The sequence below is a fragment of the Carcharodon carcharias genome, chromosome 15 (assembly GCF_017639515.1).
Source record: "Carcharodon carcharias isolate sCarCar2 chromosome 15, sCarCar2.pri, whole genome shotgun sequence".
Lineage (NCBI taxonomy): Eukaryota > Metazoa > Chordata > Chondrichthyes > Lamniformes > Lamnidae > Carcharodon > Carcharodon carcharias.
Genome location: NC_054481.1, coordinates 56743667 through 56770087, shown reverse-complemented (window position 1 = coordinate 56770087; position 26421 = coordinate 56743667). Strand labels below are relative to the sequence as shown.

The 26421-nt window shown below is 43.0% G+C and overlaps 2 protein-coding genes across 2 annotated transcripts in view; one reads left to right on the top strand and one right to left on the bottom strand.

Annotated features, from left to right (window-relative positions):
* Nucleotides 1-8759, top strand: part of srebf1 (sterol regulatory element binding transcription factor 1) — a 48468-nt gene extending 39709 nt beyond the window's left edge. The window contains exons 15-19 of the mRNA XM_041206560.1: nt 39-171; nt 1364-1526; nt 4130-4315; nt 7368-7482; nt 8195-8759. Coding sequence (XP_041062494.1) covers nt 39-171; nt 1364-1526; nt 4130-4315; nt 7368-7482; nt 8195-8415 — 818 coding nt within the window. The 3' untranslated portion in view covers nt 8416-8759. The remainder of the gene's footprint in view (nt 1-38; nt 172-1363; nt 1527-4129; nt 4316-7367; nt 7483-8194) is intronic.
* A 1999-nt stretch (nt 8760-10758) lies between these two features.
* LOC121288379 (retinoic acid-induced protein 1) overlaps nt 10759-26421 on the bottom strand; it is a 34308-nt gene continuing 18645 nt past the window's right edge. Inside the window, exons 2-5 of the mRNA XM_041206932.1 lie at nt 17213-22755; nt 14513-14606; nt 13373-13422; nt 10759-11773 (exon numbers count right to left, since the gene is read on the bottom strand). Of these exons, the coding sequence (XP_041062866.1) occupies nt 11750-11773; nt 13373-13422; nt 14513-14606; nt 17213-22729 (5685 nt within the window). The 5' untranslated portion in view covers nt 22730-22755 and the 3' untranslated portion in view covers nt 10759-11749. The remainder of the gene's footprint in view (nt 11774-13372; nt 13423-14512; nt 14607-17212; nt 22756-26421) is intronic.

Here is a 26421-nt window from a genome sequence, read left to right as displayed (position 1 = left end):
CTGATGATTTTAATGCTGTCTCTTCAATACATGTATAGGCACTGATCCAGTAGCTAAGTGGTGGGCTTCCATGATTGTTGTTGCTATCAACTGGCTGCAAGGTGATGATGAGGCAGCAGAACGACTTTATCCAGTGGTGGAATACATGCCGAAGACCCTGCATGCAACAGAGTGAGTGTCACTATCTGAAATCTCTCTGTATAATCCCGTTTACATTACATCTACTCAAAAGATCTTAAATCATGTTGTTTTAACTAAGAATATTACCAGGTGAGCCAAACTGATGTCTTGAATGCTTCACAGACCCACAAGTTTAAAAGATCTAAGGCCCCGTTTTGTAAGAGATGGATCTGAATCAGCACAAACTATGCTGCACCAAAGGCACTTAATTAATCTTGTGTATTGCTGCAGTACTAGGTTTCTACCACTAAGTGGGCCTCAAACATTATAGCTGTAGAAATTTCCTCTAGTGTTAGAAATTCAGTATTACTGAGTGGAATTGTCTGTTGTCTCAAATTGGATGGGTGTAGGGGGAAAATACTCACTCATGATCTCTTTGGAGTATGGTCTAAATTCTAGGAAGCTGATCCTTCCACAGTGGATCATTACCTTGTTCATAATTAAGTTACCAATCAGTGATAAATATGACATGTTTAGAATTGCTTCTGTTTCATTCTTGAAAACACTAGATAACTATGCATGCATTTTTTTTCAATAGATTAGGACAGTTGTCCAGTTATATAACACAAGTTATGTGGTACAAGTGGAGAAAGGAAATTCATTGATTTCAATTATTTTCTACATGATCAGAAACCATAATTTCACCCCTGGGAATGTCATCTTAATTTGAGTAGTTAAGTTTCCTTTTAAAGTTTTTGTTCTTTCTTGCAACCTATTAATGCTGCCTCTTTCATAAGGAGCACTTAGTTCCTCTTAACTGACTAAACCAATGGTTGAATGAAAAGAGGCAGACCCCTTTCCCAAGCAACTGGAACACATTATCGCATTCAAGAGTCCTTTTTTAAATTTGATTTGTTAAGTTTTCTTTAAAGTTTTTTTGTTACAGTTTATTAGTGGTGTCCCTTTCAGAATGGGGGAGTACTTATTACCTCTTTTAATTGATAAAGGCCTCTGGTTGGTTGAATATAGAAGAGGTGGAAACCATCATTTTAATATCTTGTTAAAGGCATGGAGTTTGCTACTGTGTAATGACCTGTATGCTTTTCATAGGTTATCCACACAAGCTGGACAGACATGCGATATGCCATCTCCAGTGGAGTTTATTTTACATACCCATCTGCATTATTAGTCATTGGCTTCCTTGGAGAATCTTGCTTGATTCTTAAGTGTTAATCTCTTGCAGGAGCCAGTTGCCAAAAGCAGCGCTATTTGCATTTAAAGGCATTCGTGCCATGTTGGGTAAACAGGACAGCTGCCAAATGAGCCTCGTGCACTGTGAGAAGGCCAGTGGATACCTGCGGGACAGCCTCAACATGGCGCCCCCCAGCAGCAGCAGTATTGACAAGGTAAGGGTAAGCCTTGGAATCCTGGTGTATGTGACATGGGTGATTACAATAAAAGCAGAGAAATTACTTGGTTTCCAGTGCTAACATCCTTCATTATGATTAACAGAAGAAACATCATGGGGGTGGGTGAAACCTTGTTGTATGTTTTCTGTACACTGCCTAAACATCCTCTTAGCATTGTGACATACTTATCAATTTTCTCTTTAATTACCCCTGGCCCAAAAAATAAACTGATCTCTTCAGGCAACCGAATAAATGATTAACATTTTTGTGTTTTAAGTGTTACTTATAGAGAGTATTTTGTGAGTAAGTTGCCTTCTATATATATATTTTAAATTTCTCTTTTCCCTGTTCAGGCTGCTACCAAGCTGGCTGCCAAGTAGTATTAGAGATCACTTAGGTGTGACTCAGCCTGGCAATCCTCCCTCCTCCCTGCTGGGAGATACTGCAGCCTTTGCTCAACATCTTTCCATTGAAACCTTTAAACAGTTTGCAGTTGCCATTGGAGAGTGAGTGTTCTTTGTCTACTGTTGACTTTAGGTAGGAAAGTGTTAAAGAGCATTTAATGTGGGAGTAAGCACTTACAGTATAACATACTTATTCTCATATATCTTGTGCAATTTTTAAAAAAATCTACCTTCACTTTCCTCTGAAATATTTCTGTGGTCTACGATTAGAGCACGTTTTATCTGAGCATGGATGGAAAGAGGACGTTGATGGGGCAGGGAGAGAGCAGGAAATTGAGTCTCAACAGTGGTATCTACTTAGAAACATTGATACAATATATCCATGCCAATCAGGAGCTGCTGCTCTGTGTTTTTAAAGCAGTGCCAGGCATGTTTTGCTGTTGTATAATAAGCCAAAAATGCTGTGAGAAGCACTAGAGCATTCCACTGAAAAATGAAGTCTCTCAATTCAGTGTTTGTAGGCAGCTGCCTTTCCTTTCCATTTTTCCCCTCATTCCCTGTCCCCATTTTAACATCTTTGTTCCAGTTAAGCACCGCCTAGCCTCACATCAGAACTCTGACAGAGATTCAAAAGGCAGTGTGCTTCATATATGGAATGAGGGAGCCAGGCATTTATTTGCATTCCTTGGAGTACAGCATGCTTTGGATTATATTTTTGTATATTTGGAGTCAGTGGTTTTCAGATAGTTTGTTCTTCAACCTCCCCATATGCTTTTTTTCTAGCTGAGGATCCAGACATATGCTGAATTTTGGTTCTACCTTTTGTCTTTTTTAATTCATTGTTTATGGTCACTGTTCAGGTGTGAACAAAGACAATAAGTATCAACAGGCTATTCAAGCATAGGGGGGCATCACAGTACTCACTCATCCTTTCCTCACCATGACGTCCATATGTATAACCAGCAGAGGATATGATCAGCAATAGGGGATTGGGGACACAAAAATTGAGCATAGCACTCCCAATGCTGTTGCAGTTGAGATCAACTAATTTGGCACAGATGAGACCAGAGAGTAAACCTGGGACTTTCCTGATCTCTATAGCTCAATACACATCACTGAACCATCAGTTACGGTTCCTTTCAGCTCATCAGAAATGTGGGAAAGGGGAGTAAGGTTTGTTTAAAAAACTCACATTTATATTGCTATCTGTTGGAGTGTAATCCAAATTGGCAGTGCTTTTTGCACTGGCTGGAAGAAGCTTTGCCCTTTAGTTTATTCTACCCTAATTTCTACCCTAAAGAGATGCAAAAATGGTAGAGGTATGCAGTCAAGACCAATAGATATTTACAGTCACAGTTATGTATCTTGTATTCTGTGGTAATAATGTAGCTTTTTCCCCCCCCCAACCCCCCAAGTTTTTCGAACAAAGGGAGAGAGAAGGAAAACACCAAGATGTAGAATCCATTTAGCAATGGTCAGAATGCTCAGTGCATTTTTTGCCTCAACGATCCACGACTGGATGAATGGCTGCAGCTGTGGTGCATTGTAGTTGCATTGCATGTGTCCTTGATGTGCAATGCACCTGCAATGCAATACAGAGCCAGACCCTGACGCCAGTTCTACAGAGCATCTGAGAGGAAAAGCTGCAAACCTTAAAATCAGAGTTGACCATTGTGTTGTGATCGAGATGTATTGTTTCGAGTGGTATATTTCTGCAGTGATTAATCTCTTCCTCTCTCTCATCTGTCTGGTTCTCTGTCCCACTCCCCATCTCTCTCTCTCTCTCCCCCCCTCTCTCTCTTCCCCCACCCCCTCTCCAATCTTTTGCATATGTGTCTCTCTTTCTCTTTTATACTGTTCTCTCATCTCTCTTTTGTGTCCCTTCTGTTCGTTACCAACTGACTGAAATATTCAACTTGCATGTGGCGAATTGTAGCTGCAACTTTGTGTCCCCACTACCCTGTAATGGGCCCCCAAATCAGCAGCAGCTTTTACCTGTTGGGCTTTGGGATCATGTTGATAATGGTCACAGGAATTGACTAAAAGAAGCTTGAGTAAAACAGCTGTAAACTTAAAAAGTTGTGGAAATATATGGAACTGATTATCTATGAACCATGACTAAATATAGAGCTTATTGTTTCAATTACCAGAGCTGCAAAGAGGTTGTGTGACTGAGATTGTTTATTCTCTTTTCAGGCAGTGCAGCTCTTGCTGTGTGATCTCTTGCTCATCACCAGAACCAGTGGTTGGCAGCAACAGATCAACATGAGTCAACCTTTGAACTGCATGCACCAAGCATCCCCCTTGGAGCTAAGAGGCTTTCAGCAGGACCTCAGCAGCCTCAGGAAGCTGTCCCAGACTTTCAGACCGGCTCTCCGTAGAGTAAGTAGGTTGTGAGGTGGCGATGCAGGGTTTGGAGGGATTTGTTTTTGAGGGGCTTTACAAATCAAAAAGTAGAGTTGGATTCTGTGATGCAGTTGTGGATTGTAATCAATAATCTTTCAATGCGTGAGTAACTGATCTTGGTTGTGGTACTGAGGGAAAAATACTCCGGGAAAGTCAAATGCTACTTAGGGAGGGAAGGAAATTCGAAGGGAAAGGCCTCCTAAGAAGTCTATTTCAGAGCACCAACGGCAATGCTCAATTGGAAGCACTCGCCCCTGTATCGGTAGGTTGGGAGGTTAATGACCTAATTGAATGGAGAATATAATCTTGACAACACTTCATTGCCACACGAAGGCTGCTACATTGTGAAAGGTCCCATTTTTTGGATGCAATGTTAAACCAATGTCAAAGATGCAGTGACTCTGTGAAGAAAAGGGAAATTCACCCAGTGTCCTGGCAAACACTCCTCCTTCAACAACACCATCAAAAATAGATTAACTGATTTGTCATCTTAGTTGCTAATTTTGAGATCTTGCTGTTCATAAATTTGCCATTAAATTTGTTTACCTTACCTAACAATGACTATACTTCAAAAGTAATATGATATGAAACACTTAGGGATATTGTGATTGGGAGCTTCTTTTCACTTAACAGCAGCTCCTATTTATATAGTGTCTTTAACATAATAAAACATCCAAGATGCTTCACTGGAGTATTTTAAAGCAAAATTTGACACTCAGCCAAATAAAGCTCAGACAGCCAAAAACTTGGTGAAAGAGGTAAGTTTTAAGGAGTGTCTTAGAGGAAGAAAAGACAGAGCAGATCAGGGAGGGAATTCTAGTGTTTAGGGCTGAGGCAAGGCCACCAATGGTGGAACAATTAAAATCAGGGATGCTGAAGAGACCAGAAATGGATGAGTGCAGAACTGTGGATTTGGAGGAGATTACAGAGATAGGTAAGGTGAGGGAGTGCAATGGAGTCAGCAGCTAGGCCCATGCCATCCTCTGGAAGGAAGTATGTTCCAAGTAAATAATGCTAATCCTAAAGACATTAGAAATTTAAATCATTCTGAGAACAGGTTGCTTTTTAAGAGAGGAGCAATGATTTCCATTTGATCTAACAATGCGTTATCGAACTATCAAGCAGATGTGACTCAATGGAAACAAAAAAGCATAAATCAAAATTGAGAATCAGTTGCTTATCACTAAATGTTTTATAATGATAACTTCAATTATAATTTATTGCTAGCTAAATAGAAAGAACTGAAAGCAAGTAGCAAACAATACTGTTATGGCAAGCTCCTTGGACTACATTTTCCTTTTACGACTTGGTTGCTATAGCTTGTCTTTTTAACCCTGTTTTTTACTTGAACTCAGTGTAGTTTGGTCTCTTAATCTGGGATAACTTTGCTTATGAATTGAATCTTATATAGAAGAAATCCAGTCCACAGTGAAGGTCTAGACAGAGTGTAGAAATAGTTGAGTAGATCCAGGTGTATGGTCCCACCAAGGAAGAAAAGCCAAGATGAAAAAAGACTTATATTCTTTCAAGACATCTCTGGGTGCCCCAAAGTGCTTTACAGCCAATGTATTACTTGTTTGTTATACTGTTTTAATGTAGGAAATGCAGCAGCTTTTTTTTTATTCATTTATGAGATGTGAGCATTGTTGGCTGGGCCAGCATTTATTGTCCATTCCTTCTTGAATTTGAGAACGTGATGGTAGCTGTCGCCTTGAGCCACTGCAGTACCTGTGGTGTAGGTACATTCACAGTGCTGTTAGGGAGGGTGTTCCAGAATTTTGACCCAGTGACAGTGAAGGAACGGCGATATATTTCTAAGTCAGGATGCTGAGTGGCTTGGAGGCAGACTTACAGGTGGTGATGTTCCCATGTAACTGCTGACCTAGTCCTTCTAGATGGTACTGTCATGGGTTTGGAAGTTGCTGTCTAAGGAGCCTTGATGAGTTTCTGTAGTGCATCTTGAAGAGGGTACACACTGCTGCCATTGTTCATCAGTGATAGAGGGAGTGAATGTTTGTGGATCGGTGCCAATCAAGCAGGCTGCTTTGTCCTGGATGGTGTCAAGCTTCTCAAGCGTAGCTGGAGCTGCATTCATCCAGGCAAGTGCAGAGTATTCCATCAAGCTTCTGACCTGTGCCTTGTAGATGGTGGACAGGCTTTGGGAGTCAGGAGGTGAGTTACTTGCTGCAGGATTCCTAGCCTCTGACCTGCTCTTGTGGCCACAATACTTATGTGAATAGTCCCGTTTCTGGTCAACAGTAACCCCCCAGGATGTTGATAGTGGGGGATTCAGCAATGGTAATGGCACTGAATGTCAAGGGGCGGTGGTTAGATTCTCTCTTGTTGGAGATAGTCATTGTCTGACACTTTTGTGGCGCAAATGTTACTTGCCACTTGTCAGCCCAAGCCTGGATATTGTCCTGCTCTTACGAACACATGAAATAGGAGCAGAAGTAGGCCTCTCAAAGCTGCTCCACCATTCAATAAGATCTAGGCTGACCTGTTTGTGTTTCGAGTTCCAAATTCTCATCTACCTCCGAGAACCTTTGATTCCCTTGCCTAACAAGAATCTCTCTACCTCTGCGTTTGGACATGGACTAATTTATACACAGCAGGCTCCCACAATTAGCAATGTGCTAATAACCAGATAATTTGTTTTAGTGAAGTCAATTGAAAGACAAATATTAACACACCAATTCTTCTTGAACTAATGCCTTGGGATCATTTACATCTACCTGGAGTAGGGATGGAACCTTGGTTTCAAGTGTCTGAAAGACAGCCTCTGACAGTGCAAGACATCCTCAAGTCTATAGTTTGAGAGAGGAAAGGAACTCTAGTTGTGAGATTTTGGGGGGGAATTGAGTTAGAATCAGAGATGGTGTAACAAGTCTTAATCAATCTAGTGATGAGACAGGCAGGCAAAAAAGAGTTATTTGGAGCAGAGGAAGAACAAGATAGGGATGTTCAGACGAGCATGGGCTACAGTAATTTTGATTAAAATTTAATGTTTTAGTTTATTTATTTTCAGGTGTTTCTACACGAAGCGACAGCCAGGTTAATGGCTGGTGCCAGTCCAACCCGTACTCACCAGCTATTGGACCGCAGTCTCAGGAGACGGATCACAACCCCAGTACCCAAAGATGGTAAATAACAGCAATTAGAGAGCAGTCATTTTGGGACAATCTTCTATTCCAATTTGTTACATCCTGTCTTCAAACAATTAAGCATAAAAGTTAATTTTCATCTTTCAAATCAGTAAACCATAAACGGATGAATGTTGGTGCTCAGCACAAGAATGTATGTGATTCGAGTTGGAGCTTGTTTGAGACCAGGTGCTCAGCCTCTCGAGTTACTGGGCTGTCAAGTATAAGAAAAGTTCTTCTATGCAGTGGGTCTTAAGGGTGAAGCTCTCACATTTACACCCTGGGAATCTGTCTTGTTCACTTTTGCCAGTATGTACAGTTTTTAGCGTTATAGTATCTTGCTCAAATGTTGTCTTTTTTAATGGATGAGGCTAGACACACACATTGGAAAACTATTGAAATGTTGAGGGTAACACAGTTTCAGCAGAGGATGGTGATCAGTGGAGGGAAGTCTGTCTGATTTTTCTTTGTCTTGGTCCAAAGGCAGTGAGGATAATTGTACCCACCACTGCTGGTGTCAGCTAATTGAGCCTAGAACGGAAATTGAAGCTGGCATCCCATTGCTCTCTCTGGCTCAGTACACCACATAGCTCATTTGCCCTTCAAGGGAGCTTTATTTATTAATCAACCAATTTGATTCTGTGTCTCCCCATGCTCCCCCACCCGGGTTTGATAGTTGGCTCATTTCTGTATTTTTTGTTCTGTTTGGTAGGCGAGGCTGAGACACACCCAGGCCGGCGGGAGCATGCTGAAGCTCTCCTACTAGCGTGTCGTTACTTGCCCCCAAGCTTCTTGTCTGCACCAGGCCAGCGAGTCGGCATGCTGGCTGAGGCAGCCCGCACACTGGAAAAGATTGGCGACAAACGGACTCTCCACGACTGCCAACAAATGATCATGAAACTGGGCAGCGGCACCACAGTCACCACGAGTTGAAGTGTTTGTATTTTTTTAAAAATCCCACCCCACATCCCAAAAGCATTGTGACTGTATATAGTGTGTGCGTCCCCAGGTGAAGCACGGCCCTTTTTATTTCATATTAAAATAATGACTGGTCAAATAAAAATCGTATTTTCATAGTTTAAAACTGTACATAAAAAAATATTTATAATTTTTTAAAAAGACAAGTTGGAATGCAGCAAATTCATTTTTGTAGAATTAAAAGCACTTGTCTCTAGAAGCTTAGCTTCCCTTGTAATACTGCACCAATGATAAAGCCATTCTGGGCTGTATTCTGTGCAATATACTTTTATATGATTAAAATAACACAAGAGTCATGAGAACAAAATATAACCTTGTGCATTTTTTTGTTACACCAAGATGTTTGCATACACTTTCACAATTTTTTTTCAGAGCCCTCAGCCGTGACTGTATATAGTGTGTGTGTGTCCCCAGGTGAAGCAGCACAGCCCTTTTTATTTCATATTAAAATAATGACCTGGTTCTGCAATTTAGAGGGATGGGATGTTGCAAGCAGAGTGCTCATTTTTAGTTTGGCTTGGTCAGCCACACTCTTGCCTCCTGGGTTTGAACCCATGCCAGGATTTGAACAGAGTTCAGTATATAGGGAATGCTAGATTGGTGGAACTGCAGTCCTCTAGATAAGGACTAAATTGAGGTTCAGTTCAGAATTGCAATGGAGAAGATATTAAATTGTTATTTCCAGCATCATGACTGCATTCTTACTTATGGTGACTTCCTAAGTTGGGTTAAACACCTACTGTGTGTGTGGAGGGATGTTTATCATTTGAAGATCCTATTCTTGTGAAATTTCCTGCCCTAAATCAAACTGTGTTGGATGTGCTGTATAGTCAGCAAACTATCTGGAGTTCGGTCACTAGAGTTTAACAGCAACCTCCCTCAAATATCTATTCTTCGTTTGAGCCAGGTCATAAAACTGAGGGCAGTCTTATTGATTAGAATACATTATTCCAATCCTGTTCTCACCTGCACCTCATAGTCATACCTGTTCATTCCCAGGAGTCACTGAACAGAGATCAAGGAAACTTGCAACATTGTAGGCCAATGCAAAGTAGTTTGCCCTTCTCCAATTAAAATCACCTGTAACAGTTACATCACTGAAGGAAAGACTGGCATGATGAACCAAATGGCTTTCAGTGCTGTGTCATTCCATTATGATGACCATCAGAGTAGAAAATATGCTGTCATTTTAAATAGTTTTCTTTAATGTGGCCTTGAGAATACATTGAGCAAAATATATTACCCTCCAACTGCCTGCCCCCTTTCGATAACAGGGACCTCCTGGCTGCTTCTCTTCTTGGTTTTGTTTAATTATCTCCACATTAACAACTCCCTTCAATATTTTGAAAAGTTAGATCATGTTTATCCTTAATTTAGATCTTCCATGAAACTGGGCAGAGCCTTTCTTCATTGCTGAATGATCAAACCCTATAACTGCCTTTGTCATCTCTCCTTAGCTCCTTTCCACAACCCAGTATCTTTCTGTACATGCCTTTACGGAGATAACAGTGGAGAGTTAGTGTGTTCAAAGTTCTTTTAGTTTTCAGGAGAAAGACCTACATGCTCATGGAATGGGAGAACTGTGCTGCTATTTTATATTTTAATTTCAGTCAGGAACAGGTATGCCTTTTGCGCAGTAACGTTGGCTGATGGCAGAACGTCAGAGTCAAGAAACATGCTGCTGTCAGTAAAATGACACCAAAATGCTAATAATGTAGCACAGAAATTGCTGCTTCTGCTCAGTGCCAAATTAGTTTGAGTATTCTCTGTGAATTGACATTTGGAATCTATTTTTCTATTCCATTTCTTTACAACGCGCCACTGGGCCCTGGAATATGGTTTCAATGGTAACAGAATCCTCCCTCAAATGTCTATTCTTCGTTTGAGCCTGGTCATAAAACTGAGGGCAGTCTTATTGATTAGGACAATACGTTATTCCAACCTGTTCACACCTGCATCTCATAGTCATACTTGTTCATTCCTAGGAGTCACTGAATAGAGATCGAGGAAACTTGCAACATAAGGAAACCATTTAGCCCCATAAGCTTATTCCGCCATTCAATTAGATCACGCAGATCTATACTTCAACTCTACTTGTCTTTGTTCCGTATCCTTTGATATCTTTAACAAAAATCCATCATTCTCCATTGCAAATATTTTAATTGCCCTCCCCTGTAGCCACAGCCTTTTGGAAGAGCAAATTTCAAATTCCCAGTAATACTCACACCTTAATCCAGCAAACTTTCAAAAAAGTACAGGAGAAAATTAATTACAAATACCTGTTCAATGATCCCAGTAGGCTAGATTGCTTTTTATTCCTAAAAAGTGGCATTGCATTACAGGTACATGTACAGTACATTACATTACACATTGAAAGAAGGAGCTTAAAGTTGTGGGTCTCTTCCCAGTAGATATCAGACTATCTAGACACCTCCGGTTCCATTAATTTGCAATAATCATCTTTATCACACTTGGGTACATGGATAATTGCAGGAAAAATAATTCCTCCACTCCTTCCATTTCCAGGGTTGACATATTGGCAAGTGTGTCCATGGTGATGTCTGATGGCCTCTATCTTTGTTTATTGTTTAAAAAAAATTTACAAAAATTAATTTTGCAAACTCAAAATAATCAGAACACTGCCAAGTGTGATAAAGGGAATACTCACTGTGTCAGTGAATCTCCTGCAGTACTTTGGAGACACTGGAGTTTCCCATTTTCGACTGTATAAAACCGGTAAAATGAAACTTTTTTAAAAAACCCATGGCAAGGCAATCAGCTGTGTCTTTGTTTCAAAACATATTTCATTACCTACTTTAACAAATTAGATTTTCCTCATCCATGAAGTTTTCGGTTATCATTTAATAGCAGACTGCAGGTTAGTATCATTGCCCCGTCCTCCTGGGTTCCCTTGCAAAACACCCTGGATCCCACTTTTAAAGATTATCTACACAGCAACATTAAGACAATTGATGGTTTGGAGCTTAAATTATCAGTGTTAACACAGGCGTCTTGCAGTTCAAAAAAACTCAGAACCTATTAATATTTACCCGCCCCCCACCAACCCAGCCCCCAGGAAAAAAAATGCAGCGAGGATTCAATGGGGGAGAAAATACATTGACGAACAGAGTCAATATGTTGGTGTCCTCTTTGTATTTCAGATCTTGGTATCTTTCCATTCCTTTAACTGCATTATTCCACAATACATTCATTGACTGTTCTCGGTTTGCAGTCTGTATTTAACACCTTGTGTGGTAATGTCACTTGGCACAGTGGAATTTTCCTGATGTTATAGTGTTTTAGACAACATGCTCTAAAAGGAGAGAGGAACAAGAAACCAGTTATATGAATGACTAACAAATACAGGAGAATTTTAATATATGGTAGGCTATGCATGTACAGGAGAATTGTACTTCGCCATGCTATTGTGTAACGCATGTGGAAACAGTATGGTGTATTGAATTGTGTTTACAGAGCTTATATCCTTTTCTAAATCTTAGGGCCTTTGATTTCAGATGGCAGACCACATTAGTTTTAAAAATGGTTAATTTTGGATTTTCTTAACTATAAACATAATGCAATGTGTAAACTCCCAGTCCAGCTGTCTAAAAACACAGCTTCTAGCTTCTGATTTGACTTGATAGCCGAATGCATGAAAGAATGCCAAGAACATACTGAATAATCCTCATAACACTACTAAGGAATGAGTGGGGACGTTCTCCTAATGATGTGGCCAATATTTAACCCTCAACCAACAATGCAAACAATTTATCTGATTATTGCCATTTGTGGAATCTTGCTGGGTGTAAATTAGCAGCTGTGTTTCTCTACAACAGCTACTCTCCAACATGGAGACCTAACAGCAGCACCAAAGACCCAAAGGCAAGGGCTCGATGTTCCAACCCTCAATGTAAAAGGACCTCCAACCATAGGTATTCCAGTCACTTAAACCCTATGAGAGGCTGATCATTGCTAGTACACTTTCAGTTCATGCAGGAAACATAAACAAGGCTGGGAAAAGCTAAAGGTGCCCCGCAGCTCCTGATCTAGAACATTGAATTTATCAATGAAAGCATTCAGCTTTATTAACTCTGATGGTATCTACAGTTCCAAATCTTTGATTAAAATATGAACAAACCAAGCACACTAAGTGACTGCATACAATTCCTATTCTACATACAGTATATAAAAATCTCACCTATTGGTGAGCTATCTGGCTTATTTGTTTTTCAGTATTGGTTGTCTTATGAGGATAGGTTAGACAGGCTGGGCTTGTTTCCACTGGAGTTAGAAGAGTGAGGGGTGACTTGATTGACGTATACAAGATCCTGAACGGGGGAGATGAAGAAATGATGTTTCCTCTTGTGGGTGAGTGCAGAGCTGGGGGCCACTGTTTTAAAATTGAGGGGGAGGGGGGGGGGGGCGCAGAGATGAAGAGAATTTTTTTTCTCTCAGAGGGTTGTGTAACTTTGGAACTCTGCTTCAGGAGCTGGGGTCATTGAATATCTTTAAGGCAGAGGTAGATAGACAAAGGAATCAAAGGTTATCAGGGTAGATGGGAATATGCAGTTGGAAATACAAACAGATCAGCCATGATCCTATTGCATGGGAGCAGGCTCGAGGGGTCGAATGGCCTACTTCTGCTCCTATTTTGTATGTTCGTATTAAATCAAATACTACACTGAGCAGTAGTGGGGTAGGACAAATTTTCCTTTAGTAAATGTATATGCATTACATAGTAATATTTAAATATAGATGAGTAATTTGAACATTAGGTTTATTCCTCTCCTGCGGTTCAGTGCTACAAGGTCACCTTCTGTTTACATTGTAATTTTCACTCGGGGGGCGGGGAAGCTAAAAGGAAATTGTGATACTTTCAAAGTGCAACTCCCCAAGCAAATTTCTTTCCTACCTTATGCTTTGAGCACTTCATTGAAAAATTCTCCTCACTTAATTGGCAACCTGCGGGGAGAGGGTTGAGTGAAAGCGAAAAGAACAATAATTATCGCAGACCCAACAGCATTTAGAAAGAGGCAAGAAGCGGAATAATGGCTTTGGGGTAAAATGCCATGTGTGCCCAGTTGGTATCACTTGTACCTCAAGAGTCAGAAGGTTGTTGGATTCAAATCCTATTCCAGGAAGTTGAGCGCAGAAACTAGGTTAACACACCAGCCAGTGCTAAGCGAGTGCAACATTGTCAGAGATGTCGCCCTTCACAAAAGCATTAAAATGAAGTCCCATCTGTCCGCTCATGTGGACCAGAAAGATCCTATGACACTATTTTTATAGAGGAGCAGGGGAGTTCTGTGTCCTAGCCAATGCTCCCTTTAAAATGTTGATCTGCGTGGGCAGTTTTTTTTCCAACGCAGGTCCGCCTGTGTAGTATCTTCCAGGCTGCTGCGCACTGGTCCCACTCTCAACCAACACCACTAATAAAACAGATTATCTAGCCATTATTGTTTGTGGGAGCTTGATGTGGAATCATTGACTGGCGTAATTCTTACACTTCGGAAAAGTACTCTAGTAAAGCACTTTGGGACATCCTGCGGTTGGGCAAGTATTGTTAGTTCTTTCTATCGATATGTGCCAGGTATGCTAAATATATTCTGACATCGTATGGTCCCGAAATACACAGAAAGTATGGTGTTGCGGGCTAACAAGGCATAGAATATGGTTAGTAACAGATAACTTTAATCTCCATAGGTAAACTGTGTAAACCGGCAAAGAAAGCAAGTTGATCGGACATCAGTACAGACACAGATTTAGGTTTTTAATTGGAGCGTTAATTTAAAATAGAACCTAATAGAGCTTTTTAAAACTATTTATCAAATCATACAACACATGAGGATCTGAAGAAGACACTCATCGTGCCTGTGCGAGATACAGAAAATTAAATCATAATATTTACATCTTAAATCTGTGTCCTATGGTTACTGACGCTCCTGTCAGTGGAAATAGTTATTTCCCATTTACTCTATCAGAATCCCTTCTAGCTTAAACAGAAAAGCATGGTGAGACTGACCAGGTTTGACAGTCACTGTGGTCTCCTTACCTGACTCAATGGCACAGATATAATGGTAATTCTGATTGCACCCCTTGGTGTAGCAGCCCAGAGTGGCACCCGCCTGCTCACATATGGAACACCTCTGCAAAGGAACAATAAATACCGGGCCGTGTCGTGAATGATTTCCAGGATTGTTTCCAATTATCTTTCCTTTTTTAGAGGAGCGAATGGAACTAGATTTCACTTTCCGAAAAAAATTAACAAGTTAACAGCCTTGTTCTCCAACCAACGTTCCTGCTAAGTTATGCACATACTGACCGTGCCAGCGACGCCCACATCCCATTGACGAATAAAAATCAGGCGCTCAGCACGCAAGTAACACGCAAGCCTTGTCCTGTGGTAATATATTTAAAGAAATATTTAAAGGGATTGCACATTGAAAAAAAAACTGGTCACGAATAAAATACTTGAAAGGGAAATTGACTGCGTTCCTCTGACTCTGGTCCCATGTATGTGCTCCACTCTCCGTCCCACTATTGGCGGCTGTCCCTTCAGCTGTCTAGACTCTAAGCTCTGGAATTTCTTTCCTGAACCTTTCTGCCTCTCTCTCCTCCTTTAGAAACCTCTTAAAACTTACGTCTTGTCACCTGTCTTAATTGCTCCTTGTATGGCTCAATGTTAAAATTTGTTTGATAATTGCTCCTTTCAACCACTTCTTATTACGTTAAAGCTCCCACGTAAATTACAGATTGGTGTTGCCGCTGTCCCATGGCCCACCTCTGATGTTAATACCTCATCCTTTTGCTCAGCATCCAATTTCCGTCTGATTACACCTGTGAAGAACCTTGGGACTTTTCTCCACACAAAATGGGCTATGTTAAATTGTTTCCAACCCTCAGTGTCCTACTGCGAGGATCGTGTTTTTTGGCTGCTGGGCTAGTGCGCCGAGAGATTATTATTAGTAATTATAGTAGCATGCAGTATTATATGGGCTGGGAATTTCGCTGTGGAAATGCCTCGCACTTCAAAAGCAGTGATGAACAAGAAAGATACACTTGCAGAGAAATAACCCAAAGTGGCTTCGCAACACGAGCATAAGAATTATTATACTGAAAAAATATTTATTTGTAGTATCTTGGTGACGCCAGATGCCAGGACTTATTCATATCCTTCTCTGATCACGAATTTCACCAACCCCCCGCCCCCCCATCCCATTCCTTTAACCATAAAATACTTAATCAAAACGTGGCAATTCAATGAATCTGTGTTGATGGAATTGTTAAATCTTGGGGAAAATATTTGGACGTTCCTTGAAATTAATGAAATGGCTCAAAATAAAAAGACTTCTCCTCTGCAGGAAATATTAACACCTCAGAGGAGGGGAGTAGGGAAGGAGCTGTGAACAATAATCTGTCGTAAATCAATTTGTAACTTCAATAGTAACCTTCAGAAAGGAATTGGATAAATATTTGAAGGGGGAAATTTACCGACTATGAAGAATGAGCAGGGAAATAATACTGACTGGATAGCTCTTTCAAAGAGCTGGTTAAGATTCAGTGCGCCAAATGGCGTACTTCTTAGCGATGTGATGCTATGATTCTGTGAAGTGGAACAAAAGCGTGGCTTTTCGAGACAGGATGAAGATACAGCATCCTGAAACTGAGAACTTAATAAACTAGCATAGAGAGAAATTAAAAACAAAAAAACTGCGGATGCTGGAAATCCAAAACAAAAACAGAATTACCTGGAAAAACTCAGCAGGTCTGGCAGCATCGGCGGAGAAGAAAAGAGTTGACGTTTCGAGTCCTCATGACCCTTCGACAGAGAGAAATTACCTTTGCACACCCAGTTGTTAAGAGGGTTTAATTTAAAAATTGAGTTAGAGCTCAAGATTTATAGAGAACCGATTGGCAAGTCATTGCAGCACAAGGGAGGAAACAAACTTGCTACAAGTGTTAAAGAGGAAAGATTTAAAAAAACTAAAGCTTAAAACGAATTGACTCAATTTTAGAATCACAGAATGATAGAGCACAAAAGGTCATTTGGCTCTTGGCTCTTGGAAAGAACTTATTCAATTCGTTCCATTCCCCTGTTTTTTCCCTATAAACCTGCATTTTGCCCCCAAGTATGTTTAAGACGCTCCTTAAAACCTATTTTGGTGTTTCCTCGCATACTTCGTTTTGTAGTCACTGAGATGAAAGGCTGCAGTGCTGAGGAACCATTCCCCTCATTGACTGCACCAAGCCAGTCTGCGCGACACCAGTTAGTTGGACCCAAAAGTATCTACTGACCCCAAACGTTAGATGAACTGTTTCTGCAGCACTTTTCCTCTTTTTATTCCCTCACTCCAAGCAATCTTGTGGTCGTTCTCTGTGGGTGACACTAGCTAACAAAGAACTATTTTCAGTTCTGTTGCTGTGGGCAGATAGCAATAGGCTGAGATTCCATTCCGCGATCCATCAGGACCCTTGCATCAAAGCCAAACGAGGGGATTTTTGACCCCTCACTCTAAGATGGACTCGAAATTCGGATCTCAAGAGGCAACGAGACATTGCTTTAATCCAGTTTACCATGAAAAAAAATTAAAATTGCACCAAGACCAAAAAGACTGCTTGGGAAATATAAAATAAAAGACAGATTTTACGCACACAATATATATTTATGGCATCATTGCAGCAAGTTAATTTCTGTGATGCTTCCGGAGGCGGCATTTCCCCGTCCCCTGACAATTTGGGTTTGATATCTCACCATCTCGCTGGCCATTTCCACAGCCTCCTGTAGGCCGTACAGCTTCCCTGCAGCCAAGTACACTCCGCTTGTCCACACAGCACAGGCTCCGTGTAACCAGTGCTCGTGGGGGTCTAGAGGCAGTTCAGGAGGCTGCGGTTCCTCTTCCAAGCCTGGCTTCTTCTTCACCTTCTTCGGCTCAGTGTCTTCGGCTGTTTTCTCGCAGCAGTAGCAGCTCAGTTTTTTGCACTTTTCCCTTGAGCTAGTCCGAAGCGGGTTCTGATCTTCTACCTCAGTTGCCTTCTCTGGAATGAATGGAACCTTCTCTAGACTGGGCGGAACCTCTGTCGGAATACTGACAGTGCTCTCATTGTCCGAGTCGGCAACTTTTGATTCAATGGAGAGCCTATCCTGCTTCTCTTTGATTCCATTCTTCATCTCCAATTTCCCCTTGACATTCTGGTTCTTTGTTACTGGCGGTATATAATCCTCTGGATAATACGGTCCAAAGAGGTCTCCGAGCTCCTTGTGATTCTTCGGTCTTCCACATAAGCAGCAGAGCAGGTAGCCCTGCTTAGCAGAATCTAGCACCACTGGCCCAGGTAACATAGCGGAGGATGTTGGTAATGTTTTGCTGACTGATACAGGGGGCTGGGAGAATGAAGACTTTTTCTTCATCTTTTGGAACCTCGACTGTTCCTCTGGCAACGTGTTAATGATTGTACAGATGGACGATATGTCATTGCTCTTCTCAACATGAATATAAGGAGAAAAGCTCTTAGCTTTGTTCTCTGCTCTTGGCATTTTATAGGACACGTATTTTAACCGTATCACCGGTTCTTTGGTTTCCACAAGAGGGAGATTCCTCCTCTTTAATTGGCTTTTACGCCTGTGAGCAGCTTTTGTAGTCTTGCTACCTTTAAGGTGCTTTCTTCTCCTTCTCCCGCCTCGTCCACTGGGCCTCTTCACTTTAGAATTATTCTTGGTTTGTTTGGCCTTTTTATTTCCCTTTGGGTGACTGCGCCTCTTCGGAGGGGGGAGGCAACATTTCGGGGGAGTTTGCCTCTTCAGTTCCAGGAGATCCTGGGGATTCTCCAACTCCTCATTTGGACCCGGGTCTGAAACAGAAGACAAAACAGAGGAAGGGGAGGCAAGCTGAGGAATTTCGTCAGTATTAGTTCTGACTTTTCCCTCTTTTTCTTCCGTGGTCCTTTCCTTCGGAAAAAGATTCACACTTGGCCTGTCTTCCGCTTCAATACACCCTGGGTCCGCGGTTAGATTTACATCAGTCTTCGCATGAATGCTGCTCTTTTCCGGAGTTCTTGATTCGTTTTCCTCCTTGAACCTCTTAGATGCGATAAGGCATTTTTTATTCAACTCTACCAGAGCAATCTTCGAAGAAGCATCTTTGGACGTCACTTTGTTTTGTTCAATCATCGCCTGGTGCACCTCATTACCGGTGTTTTCAGTAAGTTTCTCTTCTTTCAGGGACAGTATCTCGTCCAGGGTCAAACATGTCACGTTGCTATCTGAATAATTGCTACAGGCAAATGATTTTGAGTTTGGGGAGGTGATCTTTTGCACAATGGCCTCGAGTTTGAGGCCCCTACCTTTCCGAGGGGGAAGAATTTTTGTCTTCGGGGTGGTCTTCACGGAGAGAGCGGACGGGGCGTTGCCGTCGGTGTTTGATGTTTCCTTACTGAGACAAGGTTCGGAAGTTCCTTCCCAACTCTCACCTTGGATGGGTTCATCCAACATAGACTGGGCTGTTGGGTTACTTTCTGATGGACAAGGACCAGGGAGTGGTTTCTGTTTCTCTGTCCTCGTATCGTTTCCCTTCAACATCTGATGCTGCCGTTTAGCCGGGATCAGCGAAAGGGAACAGTAACCTTTTCTCTTCAAAGGGTGCGATACGGGAAATCTTTGGTCCTCCTGTCCCCCTAGTCTTAATGCCGAATTTCGTGCCTTTAATCTCTCGACCGTCATCTCCTCTTCGACATAATCCAATGCCTCGTGTCTGGCTGTCAGCTGTCTTTGAGATTTTGACACCGAAGAGTTATTTCTGGTGGTCAAACATCGGCTGGATACAAGATTGCAGCCTTTGCGTTGTTTTATATCTTTTTGCAAAATCATTCCCTGAGCCCTGGTTCTGGCTCTCAGTACAAGAGACTTATATGAATGGGACTCCTGGGACAAGCGGTCTTGGCCCTTTATCTGTTGCTGTGGATGGACAGTGGAGGTGGGTCTGTTGTGAGGTATGCTGTTGGTCCTGGTCAGCTGAGCTCTGAGATTTGGGTTGGGACCATGCCTCTGGATTAAACACTTGTCTGAGTCTGAATTCAACCTGTGCCTGGAGCTACAGCTCATTTCCTTTGGAGCATCCTCCCGGTGACTGACCATTCCCTTTCTCAAGAGACCCCGGGACTGGACGCTCAGTTCGGTGTCCAGTAATGCGCTCGAAGAGCGGGTGCACATTCTGGTGGGCAAATTTGCCATGGACTCCGGGGCAGCAAACCCCTCTTGGCAGCCTTTATTTTTAGCTCGTTCTCTCTGTGACCCCAAACATTTCAGTTTGGCCGGCACCATCTTGAGCGGCTGGACGTTCTCCTCTGGTTTGGGCGGCGAATGTTCTTTGCCCCTGAGACCGGCTCCTTGCGCCGCTCTGGCCGAGAGCCTTCGGACTCTCGCGCCTTTGCTCCCCGACATCTTCGAGGGGGCGTTTTCTATTTCGGTCAGCGCCGAGCTGATTAAGTCGGAGGAAAGCGTGGGCAAGTTCAGAGTCTCTGTGGCCTCGGGGAGGAGGGGAGCCTCTTCCTTCGGATTGTCTTCGCTTTTCACACCTTCTCCATCCGCCTTCATCCCGGCTCCGGAAAGGCCTCCTTGACCGCCCTTCGGTTCTGTAACTATTGCTGGTCCCACATGGATAACGGAGTGTCCCAGCAGGCGGGCTGCAGCACTGGAAGCCACTTTATCCTCTCCTCTCTCGGTGCTGTTCAGCTTCTCCTCTGTACAACCAGATTTCCCTTCTGGGTGAGGAGGGACCGGCTCCTTCACACAGTGTCGAGTGGGCGACACATCACAGATGACAGATTTCCTCTCAGTGATGGCCGCAATAGCATCTTGCAGGACTGCATTCGCCTTGGATTCCACGGTTAGCTCTTCGTCTTCCGCCAATTTGATCCTGGGGGTCTCTTTCCGTTCCACGGCGGGAAGCCGAAACTCGGAGTTGCTGTTTATCCTGTTCCCGCTATTTTCTGCATTTTCCTCCTCGTCCGCTTCTCTCATTTGCCCCATCTTCTCTTCCATTTCTTGGACCGACCCCACAGGAGGCAAGTCTTTCTGCAAAGCTCTTTGTTCCTGTTTATAGCTGCCCTGGAGTTTCTGAAGGTACTTTTTCTGAAGATCACACTGCGACAGATTGGCCTCCAGTTCCTCCCACTCCAGAGAGGGATCCCTCCCTTTCTTGTCCGGCAGATCCACAAGTTTAAGCTTTTCCAAGTCCTGTGGGGGGCCTGAAATCTGTGAGGAATAGCACTCGTGGTTATTGTTAGAAAGAGGCATCAAGCTATCCCTGTAATCCACTGCCAAAGTTTGGAGTGTGGTTGTGGAGTTCATTCTATGCGGAAAAGATTGCGATTCGCTGTAAATGGTATCGCCAAAGCCCTTTGTCATCATTGGGCAGTCACTCTTGGCTGTCCCCTGGTTGCAATCGGAGACAAAAGCTTGTCCCTGGCCGGACCGTTTGGGGCGGATTAAATGACCGACGAAGTTCTCACCGCTGTACACATTGAAATGCGCCCCTTTGCTTTCCTGCTCCCCTCCGAAATGGTTAAACCGGAGCTCTGGCTCCAACCTCTCCTTGGAAGAGTCCTTCAGAATGATGACACTGGAGGCTTTCATGTCTTCCTTTGAAAAGGGGGTGGGTTGTCTGTCAGCGGCCAACTTCTCAAAGTCTGCGGACGTTGGGTAGCTTTCCCCGCCCTGCGTTGACTGGTCCGACTTGGGCTCTGCGGCCACGTCGTCGGATGAGGCGACCGAGCTGGACAGGATGGTGTCCAGATTCTTCCGCAAAGCATCCAGGTTCGCAGAGTTCCTGCAATGGCCGTGAAAGAAGTGGATTTTCTCCAGCTGGTCTTCGGGGCTGCTGGAATATTCTCCTTCCTGCAGCTCGGTTTGCACTGATTGCGGTGTGCCCAGAGGTTCTGACTGAGGTGTCCCCAGACCTTCTTCAGAATACAGATTTTCCTCAGAGCCCTTAAAAATTTCCGATTTTTTGGGCAGACGTTTGCCCATTTTCCTATGAGGAGCGAGGGTGTTGGAAAGCAAGAGTTGCTGAACAGTTCTAGGGATGTTTTCGACCTGAGAGCTCAGAGCTATGAGGCTGCTAAAAGCTCCATCGGACAGTAATTTCTCAGCGTTTTTATCCTTGAGGGGCACTTTGCAGCTTCCGCCCTGAGCCTTGCTGGAGCTTTGCGTTGTACAAGTCACCGCCGATGCCATCAAATGGGAGACGTTGCTTTTGATGTCACCCTCCGTTTGCTGGGCGAATTGCAGAGTCTCAGGGTTGGCCATCAGTGGGGATGGGGTTGAGCTGTAAGATGGTGACCTGACCACAGTGGAGACAGGAGAGTGACTAGAAGTGGGGCTGAAAGTTTGATAGAACTGCTCAGGAGATTTCACCGGAGCGTCGGGCTGATAATACACCTGAGGCGACTGATTTAGGAGGTGTAACTTCGCTTGGTTGTGATACTGGAGGCTGTGCTGCTTGACTTGAGCGGCTTTGTTCTGCTCATAGCCCCCGGACTTGGCGATGGCTGCTTTGTACCCATAACCAGCTTGAGTGGAATAGTCCGGAGTGGCTGCGCTTTGCCTGTCGTACTGAGAACTTGCCGGCACTTGCCCATAGCCCTCGTACGAGCGGGAGGGGTGGCTGTAATCCTGGACGGTTGGGTAGGAGGTGGGAGAGGACTGGAAGGTCTGGTTAAACTGTGCTGACCTGGCAATGTAGGGGGAGGCCTGTTGTATCATGGACTTGTGGTGAGGCTGGTGCATGAAGTGGGTCTGTTGAGTGGACAGGGCAGAGGGATTCCTGGTTGCGTTGGCTTGCATGTGCTGCTGTTGGTAAGCAGGAACACTGGCAGTGGAAGGAACAGAGCCTTTAAATGAGTCCTGTCCGTACTGGGCTAGACCCCCCACTGAAGAGCCTTGAGACCCCCATTTCGGAGCCTGACCTTCGCTCTGATATTGTCTTGAGTAGGCACCACTTTGGTAAGTCGACGCAGCACTCAGAGGTCTGCCCTGTGCTTGCTGGGCAGAAAGCTGTTTAACGCCGCTGTAATAAGTTCCAGCGGTGTTGTTCCCGTAGCCCTGGTAAGGCTGCTGATTGTAATATTCCTTTGAGGCGATCCCATGGGCCTCGTAGCTTTGGGCGACCGGGTTCTGCTGCCTGTAGGTTTCCAAACGTGACGAGTCAGCTCTGACCTGCTGGAAGTTTTGCTGGTTACCTTGGAAACCCCCAGGATCTCGGAAGGACTGCATGGCCTTTTAGCTTGTGTCACCGAGCCCTGTGAACAAACAACAACTAGAATCATACCAGAACAATCAATGCAGCGACCAACTTCAACCAACGAAAGAACCGCAAAACCGCATCTAATGGTTTTGATGTTGTAATGATCCAAATAACTCAATTCTCACTTCAATCCTGTGTCTGTGCTGGATTTAATTTTAATGTATAATATTCTCTACAATACACCTGCAGTGTCTGCTAATTGCAAGGCCGTATTCTTTGGGAACTAGAATGACTGATCCTTTGGCCCTTTCACTATCAGATGAGACCACCTGAAGATGCTGGGGATATGGTTCAGAAGGGCTGGGGAGTGTGCCAAAAACTGGAAGGGGCATATCACCAGGGTGAAACAGAAACTGAGCACACGGGATCGAAGCTGCTGCTCCTTTGCAGTTAAGAACCTGGTCATCAGGTGCGAGGTACTCTCAGTGTTGCTGTACATTGTACAGATCTGGCCCATACCCCACTCCAGCGGGCACCCTTGAGTCATCTTCTGCTTTATCTGAAGATGGTCTGTGTCCACAGGGACATGATGTTCAAACCCCTACATAATGTTTGACATGAAATGTAAAGGTACAGTGTAAATATACTGAAAGGCCTGGATAGAGTGGACGTGGGAAGATGTTTCCATTAGTAGGAGAGACTAGGACCGGAGGGCACAACCTCAGAGTAAAGGGAAGAGCTTTTAGAACAGAGATTAGGAGAAACTTCTTTAGCCAGAGTGGTGAATCTATGGAATTCATTGCCACAGAAAGCTGGGGAGGCCAGGTCATTGAGTGTATTTAAGACCGAGATAGATAGGTTCTTCATTGGTAAGGGGATCAAAGGTTACGGCGAGAAGGTGGGAGAATGGGGTTGAGAAATTTATCAGCCATGATTGAATGGCAGAGCAGACTTGATGGGCCGAATGGCCTAATTTCTGCTCCTATGTCTTATGGTCTTATAACCTCAATGGCAAGTGTAGGGAGGTATCTCATGTACTTTATTGAAAGAAACTGATCTGTAGTGCACTTTGTCGTGTCAAATTTGAATCGTAATGTAATGTACTTTTTCAAATATTATGAAAAAGTATAGTTTTGGAAAAAAGATCTCTGATATAAAAAGGGGCCTTCTGTCTCTGCTAATCTCTGAAATAAACAGGGCTCTGCAGGATTTGTTAATCTCAGATATACACAGGGGCTCTACTGTCTCTATTTTCTATAATTTTGCAGGATCTACAGTCTCTATTATTCTCTGTTATACAACACAAGGGCATGCAGTCTCTGCTGTTCAATATAATATACACAGATCTGTAGTATATAGTATTCTATATAATAAAAAGAAAGACTTGTATTTATATACTGCCTTTCATGACCAGCATCTCAATGTGTTTTACAGCTAATAAAGTACTTCTGAAGTATTATCACCTTTGTAATATAGGAAGTGTGGCAGCCAATTTGTGCACAGCAAGCTCCCACAAATAGCAACGTGATGATGGCCAGATGAACTGTTTTTGTGATGTTTACTGAGGGATAAATATTTGCCGGGACACCAGGGATAACTCCCCTGCACTAATTCAAAATATGCCAAGTAATCTTTTACATCCACCTGTGCATGCAGCCCGAGTCTCAACTTAACCTCTCATCTGAAAGACAACACCTCCAACATGTGCAACACTCCGAGTTTTGCATGGGAGAGTTAGCCTTAATGTTTATGCTTAAATCCAGGAATGGGACTTTTAAAAAAAAATATTTGTTCATGGGATGTGGGTGTTGCTGGCTAGGCCAGCATTTATTGCCCATCCCTAATTGCCCTTGTTCCCGAGGGCATTTAAGAGCCGACCACATTGCTGTGGGTCTGGAGTTACATGTAGGCCAGACCAGGTAAGGGCAGCAGATTTCCTTCAATAAAGGACATTATTGAACCAAATGGGTTTTTATGACAATCAGCAATGGTTTCATGGTCATCAACAGACTTTTAATTACAGATTTTTATTGAATTCAAATTTCACCATCTGCCCTAGTGGGATTTGAACCCAGGTCCCCAGAGCACTACCCTGAGTCTCTAGAATATTAGTCCCATGACAATACCACTATGCCACTGCCTCCCCAAACCCAGCACCTTGTGACTCGGAGGTAAGAGTGCTACCAACTGAACCACAGCTGACACAGACCTGCAGACTGAGCTATTTCATAATATACACAGAACTGCTGTCTCTGCTATTCTCTTCTTATACACAGGACCTGTAATCTCTGTTATTCTCAATAATACACATAGGACCTCTAGTATCTGTTCATTCTCTGTAAAACACACAGGATTTGCAGTCTCTGCAAGTGAGCAGAGCCTTGTAAAAAGTACCCCTTGTAGGGATAAAGAAGCCCTGTATCTATTACTGAAGGATAACATGCCTTCTCCATCTCTCATGGAGATGGCAGATTCATTTTCTACTACAATGTGATTGTCAAGCCTGGATGTTATAATTTCACAGATTGGCTGATTCTGATTTCTGCCTCTCTGTTCCTTGAAAGCTGATACCACGGACACATCACTGTGTTAACTGCCTTGTCATTATGTGGCTGCCTGTGTGTATCATTAGCATTTTAATCTTTTCAAAGTATGTTAATATGTGCACTCAGAGAGAAGGAGTTGTGCTGCTGATGATAACCAACCAGAGGAAAGGAAGAAGGCAGTTAGGAATAAAGCTTCTGCCTGGACTCATTTTCATCTCACAGGCCAAAGATTTATACCAGAATTGAAGGACAATTCTTTTTATTGTTCAATCGTATTTTTCTTTATATGGACATATATCATGTTTCCTGTTGGTCAGCAAGGAGAGATGAGAGAGAAGAGATGGGGCAGTGGTATTAAGAACTCCTAGCCAACATTTAGCAGGGTAAAACACAGAGTAAAGCTTCTGTTCTACTTAGTACCAAGCTCAGGAAGGCACCCTCCACTGCACCAATAGTACATTCTTTCAATGTGTTGGACTCTCTGGAGTCACACAAAAGTTCAGGGCATAAACAGAATTTTGCAATCCATCCAACTGTCCCTACAGGTCAATAAGTAACAAGTACTCTTTAGTGTGTTAGGCGTGGCTCATTTGGTAGCATTTGCACCTCCAGGGACTTGAGCATATAATCCAAGCTGACACTTCAGTGTCAGAGGTGCCATCTTTTCAATGGGGCATTAAACCGGAGCCCCACCTGTACTTTCTTAAATGTAAAAGAGCCCACAGCACTATTCAATAGAACAAGGAGTTCTCTCTGGTCTCCTGGCCAATACTTATTGCTCAACCAATATCACTAAAAGTAAAAAATCACATTGCTGTTTGTGGAAGTTCTTTGTGTGAAAATTGGTTGCTGTGTTTCCTACATTACAATAGGTCTACATTTCAATAAAAAGCAAACCATTAGCTGAAATATGCTTTGGGGTGCCCGGAGATTGTGAAAGGTGCTATATAAATGCAAGTTCTTTCTATCTCTTCATTCTTCTCTATTGCTGCATGAGATTATCAACATAATGACAACATTAATATGGTGCAATTAACAGCAAAAAATATCCCTTAACTGGAAACATGATTAGGCAAAAATGGATACCAAGCCTTCAAGGATGTTAGGACAGGTATTCAAAAGCTTAATTAAAGAGGTGGGTTTTAAGGAGGATCTTAAAGGAGGAAAGACAGAGA